The sequence below is a fragment of the Copadichromis virginalis genome, linkage group LG12 (assembly GCF_057382275.1).
Source record: "Copadichromis virginalis isolate Kocher_CV1m ecotype Utaka linkage group LG12, C_Virginalis_male_GT1.1, whole genome shotgun sequence".
Taxonomy (NCBI): Eukaryota; Metazoa; Chordata; class Actinopteri; order Cichliformes; family Cichlidae; genus Copadichromis; species Copadichromis virginalis.
In genome coordinates this window covers 34,636,019-34,657,088 of record NC_140629.1, presented here as the reverse complement: position 1 = coordinate 34,657,088, position 21,070 = coordinate 34,636,019, and the positions used below count along the sequence as shown (strand labels likewise).

Here is a 21,070-nt window from a genome sequence, read left to right as displayed (position 1 = left end):
ATATTTAGTAGATCCGCCATTGGCAGAAATTACAGCCTCTAAACGCTTCCTGTAGCTTCCAATGAGAGTCTGAATTGTGGTTGAAGGTATTTTGGACCATTCCTCTTTACAAAACATCTCTAGTTCATTCAGGTTTGATGGCTTCCGAGCATGGACAGCTCTCTTTAACTCACACCACAGATTTTCAATAATATTCAGGTCTGTGGACTAAGATGGCCATTCCAGAACGTTGTACTTGTTCCTCTGCATGAATGCCTTGGTGGATTTTGAGCTGTTTTTCGGGTCGTTGTCTTGTTGAAAGATCCAGCCCCGGCGCAGCTTCAGCTTTGTCACTGATTCCTGGACATTGGTCTCCAGAATCTGCTGATACTGAGTGGAATCCATGTGTCCCTCAACTTTGACAAGATTCCCAGTCCCTGCACTGGCCACACAGCCCCACAGCATGATGGAGCCACCACCATATTTCACTGTAGATGTTTTTCTTGGAATGCTGTGTTCTTTTTCCTTTATGCATAACACCCTTGTTATGCCCAAATAACTCTATTTTAGTTTCATCAGTCCACAGCACCTTATTCCAGAATGAAGAGTTGTTTTGAGACCCCCCCCCCCATGTTGCTACTCTTCAGAGAAAATTAAAAGAGGAGGGAAACTTACAATTGTCCCCCTTAAATACTCTTTCTCATTATTGGATTCACCTGTGTATGTAGGTCAGGGGTCACTGAGGTTACCAAGCCAATTTTAGGTCCAATAATTAGTTCTAAAGGTTTTAGAATCAATAAAATGACAACAGTGCCAAAATTTTGTTTAAACAATTATTGCACACTTTCTGTAAATCCAATAAACTTCATTTCACTTCTCAAATATCACTGTGTGTTTCTCCTATACGATATATTTAACTGACATTTTTTATTGTAACAACCAACGATTTATACAGGAAAATAATGTCTATTAACAAGGTTGCCCAAACTTTTGCATCCCACTGTATATAACACAGCAGTAAGTGAGCCAGTTCCATTTAGCATCATGTGTAGCTATATGAGCTTTTTTTTTTTTTTTTCCACAACAGAACGTTTTTCTTTTTGCCAATGTGTGTGTTTCTGTTTGACTACATGTGATGCTAACTTTAGCACTCTGCTTGGCACATGTACAATGACTCACATTCAGGGTTTGAATGGAAGTTCACATTTACGTGTTTCAAAGTCTTTGTGGTAGTGTGGGTTCAAGCATGGAGGACAGGTGTTTATTGCTGATCCTTGAAGGGAATAGAAAGTAGGAGGGCGGCTGCAATAATCGCACTGTTACAAGGGACTTCATCTAGTTTGTGTTCAGCCATTTGGTGCATTATCTCCTTAATTACAGCAGGGGACTGACATTCTTCCCACCTGGAAGCAGTAGGCAGGTGGTAGTAAATCCACATGAATATATGTTTATATATATGAATACATTAGTGCTTCGTTTAAATGAATTCCTTCTAGAGTGAAAAAGGGGAAATCATTTAATTAGCTGCACAGCAAAAGCATCCCTAGTAAAGCATCAGTGTTAATGTGGGGTCAACAGGGACGTGTCACCATCGAACCCTTCCCCCATCTGATGATGCCATCAGCACGTGTCCCCCCCCCTAATCTGCAAACCCCAGGTACTTTGTTCTCACTCATCGTCTTGTCCCACGTTGCCACCGGTGTCTGTTGCCCTAGGAGATGGTTGCCTTGACAACACCACTATCATCACCAGGGAGACAGCTGATGATTGGTCATCACAGAGGTGTCACTTCCTGGCGGGGGGGCTACACAGGATATTCTACATCGAGTGACAGCTCCTAGTAGAGGGAGAAAATATCTCTGTCTCCAGTCTGAGTCATCAGCAATCAGTGGCTACTGTGTGAACTTGAGAGGAGGCAAGCCTTTGAGGGTTTCAAGACAAAGGTCAAGTACTGGTGTAAATGTGGTAAAACTATAACTGTTATAGCAAAAAGTGGCAAAGAAAGAGTACAGCTTTGTACCTCATGTGGTGATTTGCAAGCTGCAGTACAAGTGCTAAAGGAGATACTTCTGCAGTATCGAGGTGGTACGTGGACAGAATTGCACAGTGAATATGAAAAACAAAACAAAATTGCAGTGTAATTTAGGGTTTTTTGTTTTTTGGTGGATTTGAACAGCTTTTATCAGAAGATAGCATTGATAAACAGCAGAAAGTGAGACTCTAGATAAAAGCACTTTCATGGATTCAAATAAAGTATTTGCGAATTTTATTAATTACCAGATGAAATAATAGAAAATAGTCCAGATAAATTACTGAAATTGCAAATTAGAAAATGGAAAAATATATAGTAATGAATGATTGTTTATAAGGAAACTGTATGGCAAGCAGTTAAACTTAATTCTATATAGAGTATGTAGAAATATACTGAACTAGTTTGCTGAAATGATTGATAAAAAGTTGCAATTCATTAGCTAGACGTAACTACAAGCAAAATGGTTAAAATAGCCAAAAGTATAAATTAATAAGTAAAATTGCTAGATTAAAAGTATACATTGAAATTGTTAGCTAAAATAAGCGATTGGAAGTGGTCCCTGCACATAATGAGTAGTGTTTAAATGGAGACTATGCCTATACCTAAATGGTCATCATTCAGAAATGGTAAGCTAAATGCTTTGAGTAACTGGTGAGGTGAGAGTGGTTTGGGTCTGCCTGACAGGGTTTGGGGGTATGTCAGATAAAAGATAAAACTTGGGAACCACTACCTTGCTGTACTTTAAGAGACAGCTTAGTTTCAGCATGAAGTTTAGTGTTGGTAGCAGCAAAATTAGCATGACAAATTGTTATATGGCTAATCCTGTTGAGTGATTGAGCCATTTCTTTGCACATAGTCCTGAACAACAATAGCTGTTTCTGATTAAATTCCATTTCAAAAAGGACCCTGAAATGATGCCAGCGTCTGCCCGGCAGTGATCGCCGTTTCTGTTGAGACGAGTGTGAAAGAACAGAATGACCCGTTTTTCATCTTGTGGGGCATCTGAGTCTTTCTGCTGGGTATGCCAATGTTTTGCAAGATGTTGAGGCCATTTTCTTTTAATCTGTCACATTATATTTTATGCATATTGTATGAGCTGGCTGATTTTTTTTGTCATTATGCCTTTGTCCCTTTCGATTTGCTATTTCTGTGTTTTGGCATGCATTTCCATCTTTTCAGGCATAGAAAGCAGTTTGAAATTATGCATGCACAGCAAGGTGGTGCAGAAATAAGGAGTACCCATGTAAACAAAAGCCTAGATAAGTTAAAGTTCAAAAAGATGTCACAGCTTTGAGTGCAACTTCATGCCATCTCTTCCCTTAGGCTGTGTACTTACTCTGTGTATGTGTGTATTTGCACTTGTATTACTTATGTTGTGGGGACATATGTAGAGCTGTTTATATTACGGGGACTCTCCTCCGTTTTGAGATTTTAAAAAACAGGTCATCAGATTTTAGTGTAAGGATGTAGGATAAAATGATGGTCGCAGTAGTTGGGGCGCAGTTTGGGTCAAGTCTTCAGGAAAAGAAGAACAGTCAGTGTAATGTCCTCTGAAGTGATGCAAAAAAACACTGTGTGTGTGTGAAATTGCGTGAGCACTGATGTGCCCATTGCAGATTAGTGTGTGTGTGTGTGTGTGTGTGTGTGTGTGTGTGTGTGTGTGTACAGGCAACAGAACTGACTCCAAATTACAGTCTTCAGTTCATCCACCCACTCTATGACTTTGGAGGATTCTCCCCCTCTTTTCTGCCATCCTTAACAAGCACTTTCTCTTCATACAACATTCATGTCACTCTTTCTGGTACACTTGGTTCATTTATATTTACGTTTATGTCAAATTCTGCTCTCTTCCTTTCCCTCCCTCTCTTTCTCTTCCACTTTTTCTTTACTTGCTCTCTTTTATTTCATCTTCCTTCATCTCCCCTCCTCATTTTCCTCTTCCTCCAGGAACCTCAGACAACTGTCATCCATAATCCGGTGGACAGGACAAAGGTATACGTCATTCCCCAGTCCAGACCTCTTCTTTCTCCTGCTCTGTCATTCTCCTCCTCTTCCTTACCTTCTCCTCTCCTTTGATATTTTTTTTCATGCTGCATCTGTGCGAGTGCAACATGGCTTTGTGCACTTGTCTATGTGTGTAACTAAATATTAATCTCAGATAAAAGTCTGTCTGAAGGGAACAGGTGCTAGGTAGCGAATGTTGTTTACCCCAACAACCAAACTTGTGTTAGTCTGCCACCAAGGGGGACCTCAACACACGCATGTATTAGGATTAAGGGAATTCTAACTATACTTAATGTCTATTCAAGTGAGAATAGTGGCAGTCCTTATAAGCTTAGATGTCATGTTTGAGCTCAGATGTTATATTTTAGCCAATGAATGGAACCTGAGACTGGTGTCTTTGGATCTTTAAGACTGTTATATTCAGCATTCAGCATTGTAATTTATTTATATATATGATATAGGTAAAACTTTTTATTTGCATTATACTGACTGATGGTGTCTCGTTGTACCCTCTCTTACTGTCATATAATCTCTTAAAAGTTGCTGGTGTAACCAGTGTGAATGTGTATGTGTTTATAGCTTGTGCATGAACATGCATGCCTTTGCAGTAAGATCACTTCCTCATAGGCATGACTGAGGTGTTTTTCCCGAGTTGTTTTACCCAAAGTGAGAAGTAGCAGAACTTTGTTTGAAAGAGATATTCATGTTTTTTAATAAAGCGCAGTGATCTTTTGATTGTGGGTCAGTTATATGTGTGAAATACAGTACATGACTTTGAATTCTCACTCTCCAAGCTCAAACAGAGGCTATGCAGGAAGGCGATGAAAGTATGTGGAAGATTAGTCTTCAGTGCAGTTTATGTTTTCACACCCGCCTGGTTTAAAGAAGCACACTTGACCTCTTTAGCACTTACTCACTCAGCTCTGTCCATCTGGTAAGTTAAGTTTGATAGATTCTGGACTTTGTGAGGCAACAATAAAGAGGAGTCGAGATCAAGTAAATGCGAGGCTTCAATATGTGACCCGAGAAATGAATGTCGCATAAAAGAACAAAGAAAATAAATTCACCATATTTACACAATGAATAGTTTTCAAAGGATGGTCAAACAAAATGAATAAGATGCAGAATGTTACAGGAAACATCTCAATGATTCAAACCAAAGAAAACAAACTGTAGGCGTAATCACACTTTTAATTATATTTCAAATAGTTGACAATCCTTTCCACACTTCTTTCCTTCGCATTCACATGAAAACAGTTTTTCTTTTCGCTCTTCCTCTCCGGTCAGGCCACCAGCTGCTCTTTAAAAGGCTATGTATGAAACCACTTTGGTGCTTTGTGCTCGTGAGGCTGTTAGCACACGTGCATGCTTCTAATGAGGTCACAGAGTCTCTCAACTCTTCATGCAGGGGAATTTAGGCCCATTTAATCTTCTAATTGGAAATGAGAAACTCCTCCTCTGGCAAAAGCCTAAGAAGAGGGAGACAGCCAGCCAGGCAGGCAAGCAGGCAGACGGGTAGATGATTAGATTTGAGGGATGCAGCCCCTGATTAAGATGACAACATATCGCCCTGTGAGAATCTGTTCTGTCTACTAGCGTTATTGAAATGGAAAGCAGTTTCTGTCAGTTTTAGCATGATATAAGTGCTCCCACTGAAGCAAAGGCATCATTTGTCCACTTGGTGCAGTACACAGATAGGACGAAGCTGCATGAGTAGAAGAAAAGAGGTTTGAGTGTAAAAAGGTTAAATATAGACTGACACTTTTAAGTTTTTGAATTGTTAATGCAAAAATAAGTAAACAAATAATAGTTACAAAGGCTGGATGATAGTAACTAACGTATTTGCAGTTCGATTTTGTGTTTTGCTTATGAACTAAATCCACAGTAAGTAACTGGTCTTGGTGTATTTTACGCTGTTTTGGGTTTGTAAAGACATGACATGGCAACATAGGGTGCCCCCTGCTGGCCAGTCTTGTGTCTGTGTACATCAAGTCTCATTGCCCTTCTTGTGACGTCCCTCTTCATGTGCATTCAGCGCGAATGTGTGCCCTGTCATGGCCGAACCTTAGCTAACTGTTTATCTCTGATCTCCAGGAATCGTCGGACAGCAGCAACACCACTGTGGAGGACGAAGATGTGAAAGGTAAGACTGCAAATAAAAGGAGAAGCTGTTTGCTCCGAATGAAAAGTCACAACACTCCAGGGGTCTTGACCAGTTTTGGATCATCACTTGACATTTCCAGGCTTTTGTTTGTCACTGCAGTCAGTCAGTGAACAACTTGTGTGACAGCTGAACTTAATGTGCATCTAGTAATCAAAAATTTCAGGAGCCAGAAAAGTAAGTTTTTAAAGAACAGAAACACTAAAACTGTTCATTACAAGTCGATGACAACCGTGTGACAGCGCACTTTAATGGAATATGTTGGAGATTTGGCTGATTGCCTTTCAGTTGTTAAGTTCTCAGCTTTATAATGGTGGATTTTGACAGGCTCTGTTATTGCTCTTTAGTTGCTGGGAAAATGGATTCTCCTTGCGGTGAAAGCTGCTCTTTGTTACTGACATAATTGTACCTGAATGAATGCCTCTTTATGAAATTGCTACAATTTTTAAAAGCTTAAAAATTACAGTCAAATGTACTGAGGGTCTAGGGAGGCTCTTAATACTTACATGCTCTGCTTTGCATGAGCTTCTCTTGTTTATTAGACTGTGTTATCACGAGCCTTGGGGCAGAAATTTTTTTTTTTTGATGCCAACTGCTGACAAACTCTCATGCGACCGGCTTTGTCTTCATAGTGGCTTCGAGTGGAATGAAGAGCGTAATGACTGGATTTATTTAAAATTCTGTTGCTTTGCAGAAGGCTAAGCAGCACATGCTATATGTACTAAAAGGGTTATTGTTTAAAAAGAGTCCTAGATGCACATCATGTGTGGTGCACATGCAGTAGATTAGCTCTAATTTAGTCATCTGGCTCACGTCTAACCTCTTACTGATTCCTCACGGAGCTCTATAACGAAGACATGTATGGTTATGATTTTGTGTGTTTGAAATGTGAGACGAGGGCTGTGAAATGTAAGAGGCCTTGTAATGCTGTTGTGGTTTGGCTCAAAAGTGTTTGGCTGAAATCTTAATACTGAGGAGCACACACCCCTTAAATACCAACATGCCTGTGTGGGGTGTCAGCTTTTGGAGCTGTGTAGTTGTGGCTGTGTGTGCGTGTGTCACTTGGCTAGTGTTGCGAGAGAGGAAGAAAACACTCTTTCAAAGGCGTATCACACATATCAGCAAATAACTCCACAAAGTGTTTTTGTGTCTAGCCTTTTGTGTCCACTCGGTGTGTGTTTTTCTCTTGTGTTACTGTGAAAGCATAATTTCAGCTTATCTATACCAACACACTCAAACACCCCTGTTCTCCACATCTCAGCTGAGTACAATGCATCTAAATCGGGTCATGAATGTCTCATTTTGGTGCCAAGCATACAGAACAGGATGTGCGCTTCCATCTCCTCCTCCTCATCGTCCTCCTCCTCCTCCCTACAGAGGTTTTGCTGCTATGTCACAAATTCCCTAGCAACCGCAGAAGAGCCATCATGTAGGTCTCGTAGAAAAAAAATGTTGGAAACAGTACTCCAAATGCTTTTATTATAGTTGCTTATTACCTCTGCCAAGGAAGCGATGTGATCAGGGCGTTTGCCAGCACAAAACTTGCTCCAACTTGCTGGATTTGAATTAAAATTTTAGCACCAAGTTGGGAGTGATTAGTGTTTCGAGTTAATGCATCCTAAACGTTTTTCAAAAGAAGATTTAACCTTTTCTTCATATATTCAAAAAGACCTATTAAGGTGAAATAAGAAAAGTTGGGAGACATTATCTCGATGTTCTAGAGGAAATATCAAAAATTGATCCTGATCCAGATATCCTCCTGGAGTCAGGAGATCGGTTCATACAGAGGTGTGCAGTTTAGGATTCATGTTACTTTGATGGCTCTGAAGTCAATTAATGTGTTGTACTAAATGATACATGAAACTAATTTATTATTGAGACCATAAAATCAGTAGAAATGTGTTTATTGAAGTCATAAATCAAGCAAGAAGTAATTTTATCGTACATTTCTCCAGTCACTCTTTTTATAAACAGAGGTGTAGCACCCTGCTGGCTGTCAAGAAGGGTGCAGGTTTAGTCTTTTTAATCTATCAGTTTTTAAAAAAAAAAAAAATTGATGCAGTTCCAGTCAATTTAGTCTTTTGGCGCTTTGATTAATTTGTCTGAAATCTTTCAGTGAACTGATTGGAAGTGTTTCTGTACTGCACCTTAGTCAAATTGTCATCCAATGTCAAATGATGTGCCTAAACGTTAGCATTAAAACAAACGTTATGAAGGTAGGGCATCTTGACAGAACATTGTATCGCCTGGAAAAACTTTATGCACAAAGGAAGTACTGTATACTACTGTACTTTTCCTGCATCATCCCCCTACTCTAAATTGGAGCGCCACCACCCCACCCCTCTGGCAGAAGTGGAGGGGGCTAGGACACCTTTGGATGGAAGTCTGGGCTAAAGGGAGAGGTGTCTAAACTTAGCACCAGTGGCAGGAAACCGAGACGGAGCTCCCGGAGAGGTGTTAAAGACAAACCGCTCGGCTAGCGCCACCCTTGGATAGCAATAGTTTGAGGGCTCTTAGGGAGCTAACACTCAGATTGCTCAGAGAAAACTACAAGAACCAGGTGAGTGTGGCGTGTTTGGTTGGAGTAGTTTGTCTCTCGCTTGGCTTTATAGGATCTTCTTGTGAGGTCAGTGCTCGACAGCTGGCTTGTAACCCAACACCTGCACTGTCCTTCAGAGCATCTGAGTACATATCTGTTTTGTTAGCCTCAATAAGTCTGTAGAAGCGAATATGTTGCATGCAGCTTTCTGAGGGCTGATTGCTGTTTTCAGTCATTAATTTACATGTTTTTGTGTTAGAATTTGAAGGGTTATTGGGTGTTAATTTAATAATCCCAGTATTCTTCTTATTTGACATCTGTTGAATTAACTGTCCATCGCTGGAATATTTATGCTCTGCACTTCCGAGATATCGCTTGTCAGTCACCTACTGTTGGTTGCACACTGACAGATTTTTCTTGGTTTCCCCTCATTATACTTGGTTTCTGTACTTAGCACAACTAATTTTAGTGATAACAGAAAAATGTCAAAATTACTGTTGCAGAAGGTGTGGATTGTTTAATAGTTGGTCTGTGAATTTCATGTAATTGTGTTTGAGTGGGTGTACTTCCAGTGGCAGCAAATTCCTTGTTTCCCTGCAGGGGCCTTTTCTTTCCCTCTATTTGTCAATGAGTTGTTCACGTGCCAGCTGATTAAACAGACAAGCGATAATGAGTAACATCCAACTCTCTCTCATTATCATCATGGCCATCACTGTTGTCATCATTCGTCCTCTGCTTACTGGCAAGACTCCCATTGAAGTCTCAGTAAAACCTCTCATGCAGCGGCAGCCGCAGTTGTAAATCCTGCCAAAATGGAGTCATTAACTGAGATAACGAGAAAAAAGCTTCTTTTTTTCCCTCTTTTTTTTTTTTTTTCCCTCTTGCTCAATCTATTGACAGACTGCTGTGCCAAATAGTAGCAGTAATTTTTCTGAAAAAGTAAAGACAGACTGCGCTCATCACATTCATCTGCCCCCTTCATGCCATCTCATATGTAGTTCCAACCGTTCCTCACTGGGACATTTCTGTTTTTGTGTGCAAAGTATGAATATGGCTCTCATCTCTCTTGTGATTGGTGTCACTATATATATATATATATATATATATGTGTGTGTGTGTGTGTGTGTGTGTGTGTGTGTGTGTGTGTGTGTGTGTGTGTGTGTGTGTGTGTGTGTGTGTGTGTTAGGGAAGAGCTTAGACAACAGCTCGCTTAAGGCGCAGTCCAGCACAAGCTCCCAACCTGATAGCTCTCAGAGCTCCTCAGCTGCTGTGCACTGTAAGTCAGCATGGCCGCCAAATGCCTATAACGCATTCAAAAAGTTGACTAAATCACTTTCTGCGTGTTTTGCTTGTATTAAAAACAGTCCTCGCTTATATTAAAAGCATGCATCTGCTGCTGTGTAGAGCCACTAAATCCCTGCAACGCCTTGACTTAGAAAGCCTTGTCTCTATTTCTGCATCAGTCTGAAATTAACAACTTAAATACAGAAAAGGGAAAAGTTCTATAAACCACCAGAGTGCTCTGTAGCATATCGCTCCTCTACCGTCCCTTCCTCCCACCTTGTGCCACCTACACCACATAGGATTAGGACAACTCTTTGTCTCCCTCAATTGGATGTTCATGGAATAACAACACAGTGCGACTGCTTTCCAGTTCTTGGCATGAACCCTGTCTTATGTTTCTTTCACTGTCTTTGTTTGAGTTTAACTTTGTCTTGAAGAGCTCTGATAATGTAGTCAGCACCGTAGCGCTACATCAAATGATGTGTCATTTGATATATTCATGTAAATAAATATAGATCTTTTTTTTTTCACATTAGTCTGAGAGGACTGCTTGTCTTAGTGCTCTCCTAGACAAACTTTCATTCGTGCGGTTACATTTAAGTGTCATTCCTCATGTTCCTCCGTTCCTAAATTCAGCTGCCGCAAAGTTCGCTGACCTGCTGGGCTCAGTGCGTAGGGGATCAGGGCCCGTAGCTGACGGAGAAGGGAGAGCCAACACTCCACCTCCCTCTGCCCTCTCTGCCCCCTCCCCTCCACACACCCCGGTAGTCCCCATGCAGAGTAAGTAGAAAAGAGCGACAACAGACAGAGAAAACTAAATGAGAAATATATGTATAAGTTAGCATCTTCCTCTTGCTCTCATTTATTGCCAAGATGATGCATGAAAAGATGCACTGATACTGATCTGATTTTCATGTGCTATTTTGGGAAAGATGAGGAGGAATTAAAACTGCTGTTTTTTCACAGCTGTTTTCTGGATATTTCTGTAGTCCCTTTAACAGTTTTAAAAATAACCTTTATAGTTGCAGGAGAGATATAAATAAAGCTTATCCGTCTAAAGCGACCTCAAAATGCAGTCTCAAAATATATGTAGTGCAAATAGGGTTTTTTAATTTAAAAATGTCAATATTTATTGCATAATCATCACATAGTATTACTTTTGTATCCTGACATGTTTTTAGTTCAGTGTTACATTGTTTTAAATTTGAGCTTTCTTACATTTCACACATTTAATTAATTATTTAAATAAATGTGCACTTTAACATGTCAGACTGATGATAAATCATTCTTAAGACTTTATATGTAATCTTGCCGTACAAAGGCAGCTAAACCTTGCAGATCTATGATGGTCTATGATTACCTGTAAAATTACTCTGCATAATTTAAGTTCACTGTACTGTTATAGTGAACTATAGTTCCTGAAGGGATTTCCTTGTTTATTCATTCCTCTCTTCTCCTTGTCTCTACCACCTTCTGACAATGTTTTTAATCTGTTTCTATGCGTTCCTCCTTCACCCATCCATCCATCCATCCATCCATCCATCCATCCATCCATCCATCCATCTTGCCTGGACTGCACTCAGTGTCTCGGCTCACAGACCTGGTAAGCAGCGTTCGCAGGGCGCCGGCGGCCCCTGCGCCCGAAGTCGATGCTGTGCCGGCGCCGGTACCTAGTGCCAGGCCTACCCCTCCACATGCACACACCACTTCCCCACCTCCCCCTCACACCCCCTCCAGCCCTCCCCTGTCTTCCTCCCAGAGTGAGTACTTAGTGAGCCAAACCCCAACCCTGCGCATGGTATCCAGTCAGGAGCCCTTATCAAATGACGTGTTAGGATTTCACAGGGCGCCTGTTTGGTAGTTTGTGTTCTGATTGTGCGAACAGGTGTATATGGAGTGAAGTACTTTGTGTTTAATGTGATGCACTTTACTTCTGAGCCTTGTTAACCTCCTGTGTGCTGCTCCACAGAGAGCACCGCTAACAGCACAGAGGATCTGTGTGTGTTGACTCACTGTTATGCCCTTAAATATATAGGTGACACGGTTTATGGTGATGTAAAGAGAAGCCTGGTGTGTGCTCATGTTAAGGTGTGTTTGACAGTGTCCAGGATCACATGATCACCCGGCCTCTTGTATGTGTCTCTGTGGCGTGTATGAATTAACCTGCTGCTGCTACATTTTGCTCATTGATTTATTTTCTCAGTTTTTCTAGCGTAGCTGGTGCGCTAACTGCCTTTGCCTGAGCATCTGTTTGGTGTAAATGAGTTAAAACTGTGTTTAAATGACCTGAAGTTAAATGAGCTAACATTGATGGCTCTTGTGTTTGCCTCTGAATAACCTTTGCTCGTACATGTTCACTGCAGCACGCAAGCAAGAAATTATCAAGATAACCGAACAGCTGATAGAGGCCATCAACAACGGAGACTTTGAGGCATACGCGTGAGTCTCTTTTTGTATGTACTAGGTAGTTTCTGTGGTTTAAAGTTAGTGTTTGGCATCTTTAAAATGCGCTCATGTGTGCTCTTCAGTAAGATCTGCGACCCTGGACTGACTTCATTTGAGCCGGAGGCCCTGGGCAACCTGGTAGAGGGAATGGATTTCCACAGATTCTACTTTGAGAACCGTAAGATTAATAGATACATTTGATGAAAAGCATATTTGCCTAAACCACAAACCGAGATTAATACAGACGAATGCTCCACGGCAGCGCTTACATTTACACTTGGATGAGTGTGTACTGGTAACACAATATATGCTTTTGTATGTTTACCTACTTTTTTCCTGCTTCCTGGTATTGTGAATTAATTTCCATTGATATAACTAAATTGAATCATCAGTAGTAACACTGGTCCTGTCATTATTGTAGTTGTGCCATCGTATTTGATGACGTTGTCCTCATCATCCTTTCAGTTTTGGCTAAGAACAGCAAGCCGATCCACACCACCATCCTGAACCCCCATGTGCACCTGATCGGCGAGGATGCAGCCTGCATCGCCTACATCCGCCTGACTCAGTTTGTTGACGGCCAGGGTCGGCCGCGGTCCAGCCAGTCAGAGGAGACTCGTGTCTGGCATCGCAGAGACAGCAAGTGGCAGAACATCCACTTCCACTGCTCAGGCGCACCAGCTGCGCCACTCCAGTAAGGTATGGACTGAGTAAACTGAAAGCAGAAGGATTTGTTCCAGTTCCATGTGTATTTTCTTGGACCTTACCAGTGTACCTTTACATGATTGATAGTTTAAGTTAAAAAAGGATTTTTTTAAAAACTGCATCTTGGTGCACCTCCTGGGCTCTGAATCAAGCTGTTTCTCTTACTGTAAGCCAAATTCCTTGTGATTGGCTGCCCCTCATAAACGTAAAGTTTAAACAGTAGATGCTCACAGCTCTCATTGACACTCTTTGAAATAATGCAGAGCCAAGAGCAGAAGAAAAGTATTGAGTACTCAAAGTATTCCTGAGCTTTTTGCTCACCTGTTATACGCTGAACCTGTTATGCCAAAGTGAATTGATATCAGCACCCACCTCTGTATATTTTCAACTGGAAATAAAGAAAAAGACCCTTAATCAGTTTGCTATGAACAGCTCTTTATATAACCAGACTGATTTTTTTTAATCCTTGGGTGCATTTTGGTTTGTTCTCTTTGATTGTTTATACTGTTTAATAGTAGAAAGGGTAAGCATGTGAGAATCCACATCATATCAGATTTACCGATGTGCAAACTAATTGCAGTGGTGTGATGTGTGCTGCTTTCTGCACGCTCTGTCCAGGCAGCTCTGTCTCTGGAGTATTTTCATTAGTGTGAACACATCCAAAGCAGGCTAATTCCTGCTGTGGGCTACACATTATGTGAGAAAGGACAAAATATTCCAACCTGATTCTCCTAAAATTTATAAACATTCTTGTGTCGAAACTGCAAGATGTGCATGCTTGTTAGTCGCCTTTCAATTGCACAGCTTCCTGGAACAAAGTGTGATGATTAGGGCTGCTCGATTATGGCAAAAATGATAATCACGATTATTTTCACTGAAATTGAGATCACGATTATTTGACAATATTTATTTAACCCTTTAAGACCTACTATAGAACCAAGTCCACCAGAGCTTATATTATTTTTATTTATTTTTTTTACATGCTGTAGTGCCATTTGTGGGAGAATTTCAAGTTGCTATACATCAATACAACTGTTATAGCCCATATTTTAATAATATGTATGCATTAAGTGCATAGTAATTACATAAATTGCAAAAAAGTGCAATAAACTACAAAAAAAATTGAAAATCGCTTTTGTTTTGTTTACATATATTTCTACTTGGAGAAATTTAAGAGGCTTATCCCTCAAAACTTTAAATACAATAAAGTTGCAAAAAATAGTTTCCCACCACAGGAAATTTATTTTGAGTGTCTTCATAGTTTTATTTTGGAGATACAGCAATTTTTATATACTGCAGGAAAAACAAAAAACAATCCTATGATGCAAATTTGCAAAGAAAACAGCATGTGCATCATTTCACTGTGGGAAGTGTTACGAACAGCTGATAGGAACGGCAAAGCGTGTTTCTGGAATATTATGTTTTTGTTCCTGCAAGCGCTTTTTATGCAATTTTTGCAAAGCTATATGTGGAACGAAACCGTGACCGAGGACAAGCTGATGGCATCAGATGTAAGTACAACTCCTCCGGTTTCATATGCAAAACAAATTATTGCACTAGCTTACACGGTTCAGGTTCTACAGGGATTTAACAATAGTTACGCAAAACGGAGCGTGCTGCTCTGACCGGCTTTAAAGGGTTAACAATGACTTTAAAAAATAATATAAAATAGTGTGCAACACCACTGAAGTTTGTTTTTTTTTTTTTAAACTCTCTTTTCAACCAACGGCAGTCACTCTCCAAATAACTTCTGCTTAGCTTTCCGAGCTTCCCTCGGGTCCTCTTAATCAGCGGTCTCCAACCTTTTTTGCGCCACGGACCGGTTTATGCCCGACAATATGAGGGAGGGGCTAATAATCGGCTCAGTTATTTTTAATGATCGTTGAAAGCCCAGATCGTAATCGTGATTAAAATTCGATTAATTGAGCAGCCCTAGTGTGATGTTCGATTGGATCAATGTGGCAATAGTAGTAACAGGCTGGTGCATTCACTAATAACACGTGGGCATCGTGTGTGCTGCCTCCTGTGTGCTATATCCATATATTATTCAGGGCAGATGCATCAGAAGTGGCTATTTCCTGTTGTGTGCTACATGTGAGAAACAGCTGAGGAAAATATTCCAGCTCGATTTGACTAACAGTTGTTATGAATCCACTAAATCCATTTACCAGTGTTTTAAAGCCATTTTTTAAATTATGTATGTGTGTGACACTTTGATTTGTGTAATTATTTAATGTTCAGGGTGTTTTTGTTGTTGTTTTTCCTTCTCAGGGTTAAGTGCTGTAGTTTCATCTGTCAGGAGTGCTCTGCTGGAGAGAGGAGGAGGCAGAGGAGGAGGATGAGGAAGGGGTGAAAGAACACGTCCAGTAGTGGTCTGGGAGCTCTTTGTCCTCCAACAACAAACTGGACGCCCGGCCTCAACCCCCTCCCAGCATGCATCTCTTCTTTTACTACTACTGCCCCCTGTTTGTCACCTGTCCTACCGCACCTTCTGACAACCGTCGAACAGCAGCAGCGTCCTTCATCCCTCACGACTTCCTCTTCTTCCCTCCGGCACGCTGGGTGTTTGATGGGGGTGGGGGTGTTTTTCAGCACTGGGTGTGATTCCTTCCTGTGGTCTTTTGTGACACCAACCCTCTTGTCCTCCTGTGAATCCACACTTGTGTGACATAAACACTGCACTGGAAATACAGTATGTAAAGTTTTAAGTAAAATCTATTATCATTACTCTATTATTATGATTATTATTATAATTATTATTACACATTTGCAATTGTATATGTAATTTGTATAATTCAGAATTCTTGATGCCAGTGGTTTTTAGAGTTAAAGAAAATCGTTTTTTCTCTATCTTTTTAAGGAAGCATGTCCCCCTGCCCCATATTTACAGTGGCTGTTTTTTATTGTGGCTATTAAGTGGAAAATGATATTGGCAGTTTTTGTAATTTGCTTCTTGTATGTTAGCTATAACAGTGTGCCCAAACTCATGGTTAACATGTTTTTGATTGTGCGTTTGCAGTTTTATTTTTTAATGTTATTTTAATTGTATTTTCTTTTTTGTTCTTTTTTTCTTTTTTCTTTTCTTTTCTTTTTTTTCTTGGGAAGGGGTGCGTCTGATGGGCGTCCATGTAGAGATCGAGCCCTGAAGTGTGTGTATGGGTGTGCTGAGTAAGTGCATGTTAGTCCAGTCACGATAAGTCGGTACAGTTGGAGGAACTTGTTGTTTCTCCCTTGCTGCAAAGTAAAAGACAGGAGAACAGGTTTGCTTAACTGGGCTTCAAATCAAAGCAAACAGCATGCAGCAGGAGTGCTACTTTCCAACACCGGTGACGCCCTGATCTCTAAATGTCTGAGCTGATGGGTGTAAAACGAAGCAGTAACAAGAACATGGACATGAAGAGGTTTGTCTCTGTGACCAGGATGCTTGATTCTAGAGTGATGTATCAAGCTGTTGTAAGAAAAATGTGTCACGGTGAAACCTCTGCTCCAATGAAGGCTATTCATTGCTGGTATTTGAAAAAACACAGATGATTAGGAATGGTTATAAAGTAACTGAAGCTGAGTACATCATAGTGCCTGTTGCCTCTTAGGTTGTTATAAATAATTTCTTTTGATGGGATAATTTGGCTTCTTTCAGGTGAATTATGTGAGGCATTTATTCACATTCAGTATATTACTTACACTAGATCGAGGTCAGCAGGCGGCTAGCTTGGTGAAGCAGGGAGGAGTACTTTTATAGAGGCTGTATTGTACTGGGCTCGATTAACAGCAAAACCCAGTTAAAATGAATTAAAGTTTGCATTATAATTTAGAATATTTCCCAAAAGCTCAAAAATCAAAAAAAAAATTAATTTGCTGCACAACAAATAATAATAATGTTCCTGCGACTGAAACTTTACAGTGTTGAAGAAACGCTTGTAGAGTTTCAGGAGAATAACTCACGGCAAGAAACTCAATGTGAATTGGAACAAAGTGCTGTACTAACTTAAATTATTTATGGATTTCAAGATTTTCAAACAGGTTAGAAAGGACCACAATTTATTAAACGATATCAGATATATGTATTTCATCTTATAGTGACCATCTTGTGAAGGTGAATGTGTTTTGTTATAACCAATAATGAATCAGATATGCTGAATATTATTATAGCGTACAGATAATTTCTTCTGAAATAGTCTGGTCAGGGTTGCTTTGACGTGCTGTTTCCTAAACCTTGCTTCTCTCACGAATCTCTGTGAATGCTGGTTCAGCCTTCACCCCACCTGGAGATGGTTTTATTTTCTGGTCAGTGGTGCAGAAAAGGTGTTTGGCGGAGAGATGGGATGTTGGGCGAGTCCTGCTGTTTGCTAGGCGACAGCTGAATATCAGAGCTCTGTGGTCTTTTCTGAACGTGTGAGGTATTTTTAAGTTCCAAAAATCTCGGTGAAAAACAGCAGGTCCTTTTTTCCCCACTCAAAATGACAAAAGCAGTCAGCACATTGAAGAAAGGATCCCGGTAGATGTTTGAGCTTTCTCACTTCCAGAGCCACAGCACAGCACGCTGGTGCTGCAGCTTGGTCTAAACGAAGCACACGCAGATCAGCGTAACGCCCATATCAGCGATGAAGAATGAAGGCTGCGTTTGGCTGGGCGTGTGCATTTTGCTAGTCTTTTGCCACAGGTGCAATATTTATGTGAGTGTGTCTGCACGCATGTACATTGGTTGCTTTCAGTGTGTATTCTTTACAAGCCTGGGAGGATATTTTGGAAGTGTGTGCCGTGTGGATGATGAAATGAGAAGGCTTTTTTTTTTCGGAGGGCACATCAGTCCCCTGCCTTCAGCCCAGGACTGTTTTCATCTGCTTTCTTTCATGTGTTTTTTTTTTCTTTTTTTCATACTTTTACTCTGTTATTTTGGTTTGTTTGTGTTACAGTAAAGTGTTATCAGCTTTTTATGATATAAAGTGCTTGTGCCAGAGGTGGCAGGACTGAACGGATGGACTTTGCAGCACTGAAAACTGATTTTGTGGAGGTTTGACTTTTCATCAGCTCCACTTTACTTTGCTCATCCACCATTGGCTGCCTTCACATTTGTCTCGCCCCTATTGGTCAGACCAAGATAGAAAAAGACCGCTCAGTCGTCTTGGTGAACAGTCCTCAGGTTTTAATTTATTTTGAATATTTATTTATTTATTGTAGTCGACATTTTTACTGTGCTTTTTTTTTTTCTTTTCCTGTTGTACAAATCATGCACTTGTGCAAGTGCTGTCTGCAGTTGTTTAAAGAGACGATGCTTCATGTATAAACATGACTGCTTTTAAATGGCTAGTACACCCAATCTGCATTCTGCATGTGTTTTTGTGTAACGACCAACATGGTGGAAATGACTTTTGCTTTTTCTGCTGTTTTTCTTCTGCAGATTTACATTTTTTGCTGTTTTACGTTGTCCATTTTTTCCTTCTACTTAATGTCATTACCACTTTTACAGAGTGGGATACATGTTTGCTTTGAAATTCATATGATACAGGACTGTATTTTGTGTGAACTGTCCCACCCAACACTTCGCCTTTTTGATAAGATGGTGAAGATTTTGTCAGATTAACGTTTTGTTTTTTTTCTTGCAGTAAACAACAGAGATGTTGTATCATACTTGTGTCTCATCTAGTAATGATGTTCATGTCTAGTTCAGCCTGTTCTAATACTCAAAGGTCAAAGGTTACCTTTGACCACACATATGTGCGTGACCGTGCTAACATGACCCCCTCCCTCCAGAAAAAGAAGAAAAAGCAGCATGTACAGTACAAAGGTGTCGTTCTTCTGTTCTTCTTTGTGTGTTTCTAAACTTTAAAATCATGATGAGATTCACATATTTAAAATGAGTTCACAGTATTACACAACTGCAACTAACAAGCAGAGTAGCTGGCCTTTTTTTCTTTGCATGACAGTCAATAGGACACTTGTTTTTACTTGTTTTTTGGTGTTTTTCTTTTTATTTGGGTTCATTTTCTACTGAATGCTGGTATACTCGACCTTTCTCTCTCTATTTTCTCAGCTTTTTAAGTGCATATAACTATTTTTGTCTCCAGATGATATAATGAAGATGATTGTAATGATAAGGAATATTATATATAGATTATAGAACTGAGGATGACTATGAGGAAGTTGACAGTTATGATGATGATGATGATGTGATGATGATTATTTGGCATGCTTCTCTATGGGGCTCTGTGTTGCCAGTGCAGACTGGCTGCCTTTTGTACATAGCTGAGTGACCGTCAGCACCAAGAGTCACTGCTGCTTCAAAGAGTAAAGATGCTCCAGCAGGGGGCGCTGTCACACAAAATAAAGCACAAACGCACACTGAGGCAGCTTGATGCTTCTAATGTAGCTGCAGAATAACTTTAGATCAAACAGACAATCCAGTCAGAGACATCAGCAGTTCATCAGTGTAGAAGAAGAACCAGCTTCCATTCAGATTATTGATCAGAGCTGCACAGTTAGGACTCAAATGACACTGATGCCTCTAATAAATCATCATCTGTAAGAATCATCAAAGGTGAAATAAGGAACAGTGATTCATTGTGCAGCCCTGCATATAAACTACATGAAGTGTCCTCCTCTTGAGGCCACTGTGAGCTCTGCTGCCTTCCTGTTATTTAGTCAGATGAAGCATCACTGAGATGAGCTGGAGCCACTCTGAACTTCTGCCATCTTCTTTTTACAGTCGCTGACTGAGCTGCACTGACAACACTGAGCCGGCTTCTCTTCATAGGGTGTCTTTCACTCTTTCCCCACTCTCTCTGTTTCCAACCTTGTTCCATCATTTCTCTGCAGTTGGCTCTTTCTACTTTCCCTTTGTCTCTTTTTGTCACTTTGGTTTTCTTCTGTATAATAATATTAATCCTCTAGTTCTCGGATTCTTCTGATTATTGCTCTGTTCTCTTACATGCTTCACGTGTTTCTCTAACTTCAATAAAATGTGTTAAGGTGTTATCAATAAAATGACAGTTTAAATAGAAAGTTCAGCGTCCTTCTGTGTTTACAGACACATCAGACAGGCTTTGATGTATTTAACTGACAGAAAAAAAAGCAGGAGATTAATGAACTTGTTTTTCTGATATTTTCACAATATTTGTTCATCAGGAGAAAAACTTGAACTCCACAGTTAATAAGACTAATTAGTATCAAATACAAATACAGAGGAAATGTTCTCAGCTTCAGTATTTGTATCAAGACTTGCCTGATGAGGTTTTCAAATGTTCAGTGTTTTCATTATAACATCTTCAGTGAGTTTTGTAAATCCTCCATGCAACAATAATAATTAAAAAGACTCAAATTGCTTTCAAATACAGCAGGTGTCCAAAAAAGGAGAAAAAAAAAACGTTATTTTTAGTGTTTCAGCCACTGAAACAACCAAAAGATGAACTAGTCAAATTGTTATTTAAATGGTTTTTGATCACTTTTAGTCGCTCCAAATCACAGTGACTAACAGAAAAGTTTCAGATCAGGCTTCTCAGATTTCTGCCTGCAGGCCTGCAGTGACGGCTCTTGACCTTAAATGACAAGAAATGAACACATGACTGTTCTGTGTTTCAGTCATCAGCAGTTCATGTTGTACATTTCAGTTACTCCAAGAGATATTTTAGTGTTTTCTCACATAGAAAGAAATTGATGGAATTGATTAAAGATTGAAAGATGAAACAAATACATTCACAATAATTTACACAAAAATGTAAAATGAACCAAAGGAAAGAAATTCACTGAGATCTCACTGAACTACAATGAAAAGTTCTAAAAGTCTAAAACAGGTTATTATCAGTTGTTTTGGCATCTCCTGCTTTTCCAATATTACACAAATCTCAGTGAAAGTGTCTCTGTGAGTGCAGATGTGAGTCATGTCTTCAGGGTCATAGAAGGACACCTCCCCCCTGTCATAGTCCAG

General features: G+C 40.1%; 1 protein-coding gene across 15 annotated transcripts in view; it reads left to right on the top strand.

Annotated features, from left to right (window-relative positions):
• The window catches only part of camk2b1 (calcium/calmodulin-dependent protein kinase (CaM kinase) II beta 1), a 79,249-nt gene extending 60,472 nt beyond the window's left edge, over positions 1-18,777 (top strand). For 5 of the 15 annotated variants that reach the window (XM_085476238.1, XM_085476242.1, XM_085476235.1 and 2 more), the window contains 5 exons: positions 6,110-6,158; positions 12,363-12,438; positions 12,528-12,622; positions 12,910-13,143; positions 15,421-18,777. In XM_085476238.1, coding sequence (XP_085332364.1) covers positions 6,110-6,158; positions 12,363-12,438; positions 12,528-12,622; positions 12,910-13,142 — 453 coding nt within the window. In that variant the 3' untranslated portion in view covers position 13,143; positions 15,421-18,777. Of the gene's footprint in view, positions 1-3,958; positions 4,004-6,109; positions 6,159-9,901; positions 9,992-10,635; positions 10,780-11,582; positions 11,760-12,362; positions 12,439-12,527; positions 12,623-12,909; positions 13,144-15,420 lie in introns of all 15 variants that reach the window. The other 10 variants (XM_085476239.1, XM_085476237.1, XM_085476232.1 and 7 more) reach the window with 5 other exon arrangements.
• Positions 18,778-21,070: the final 2,293 nt, after the last annotated feature.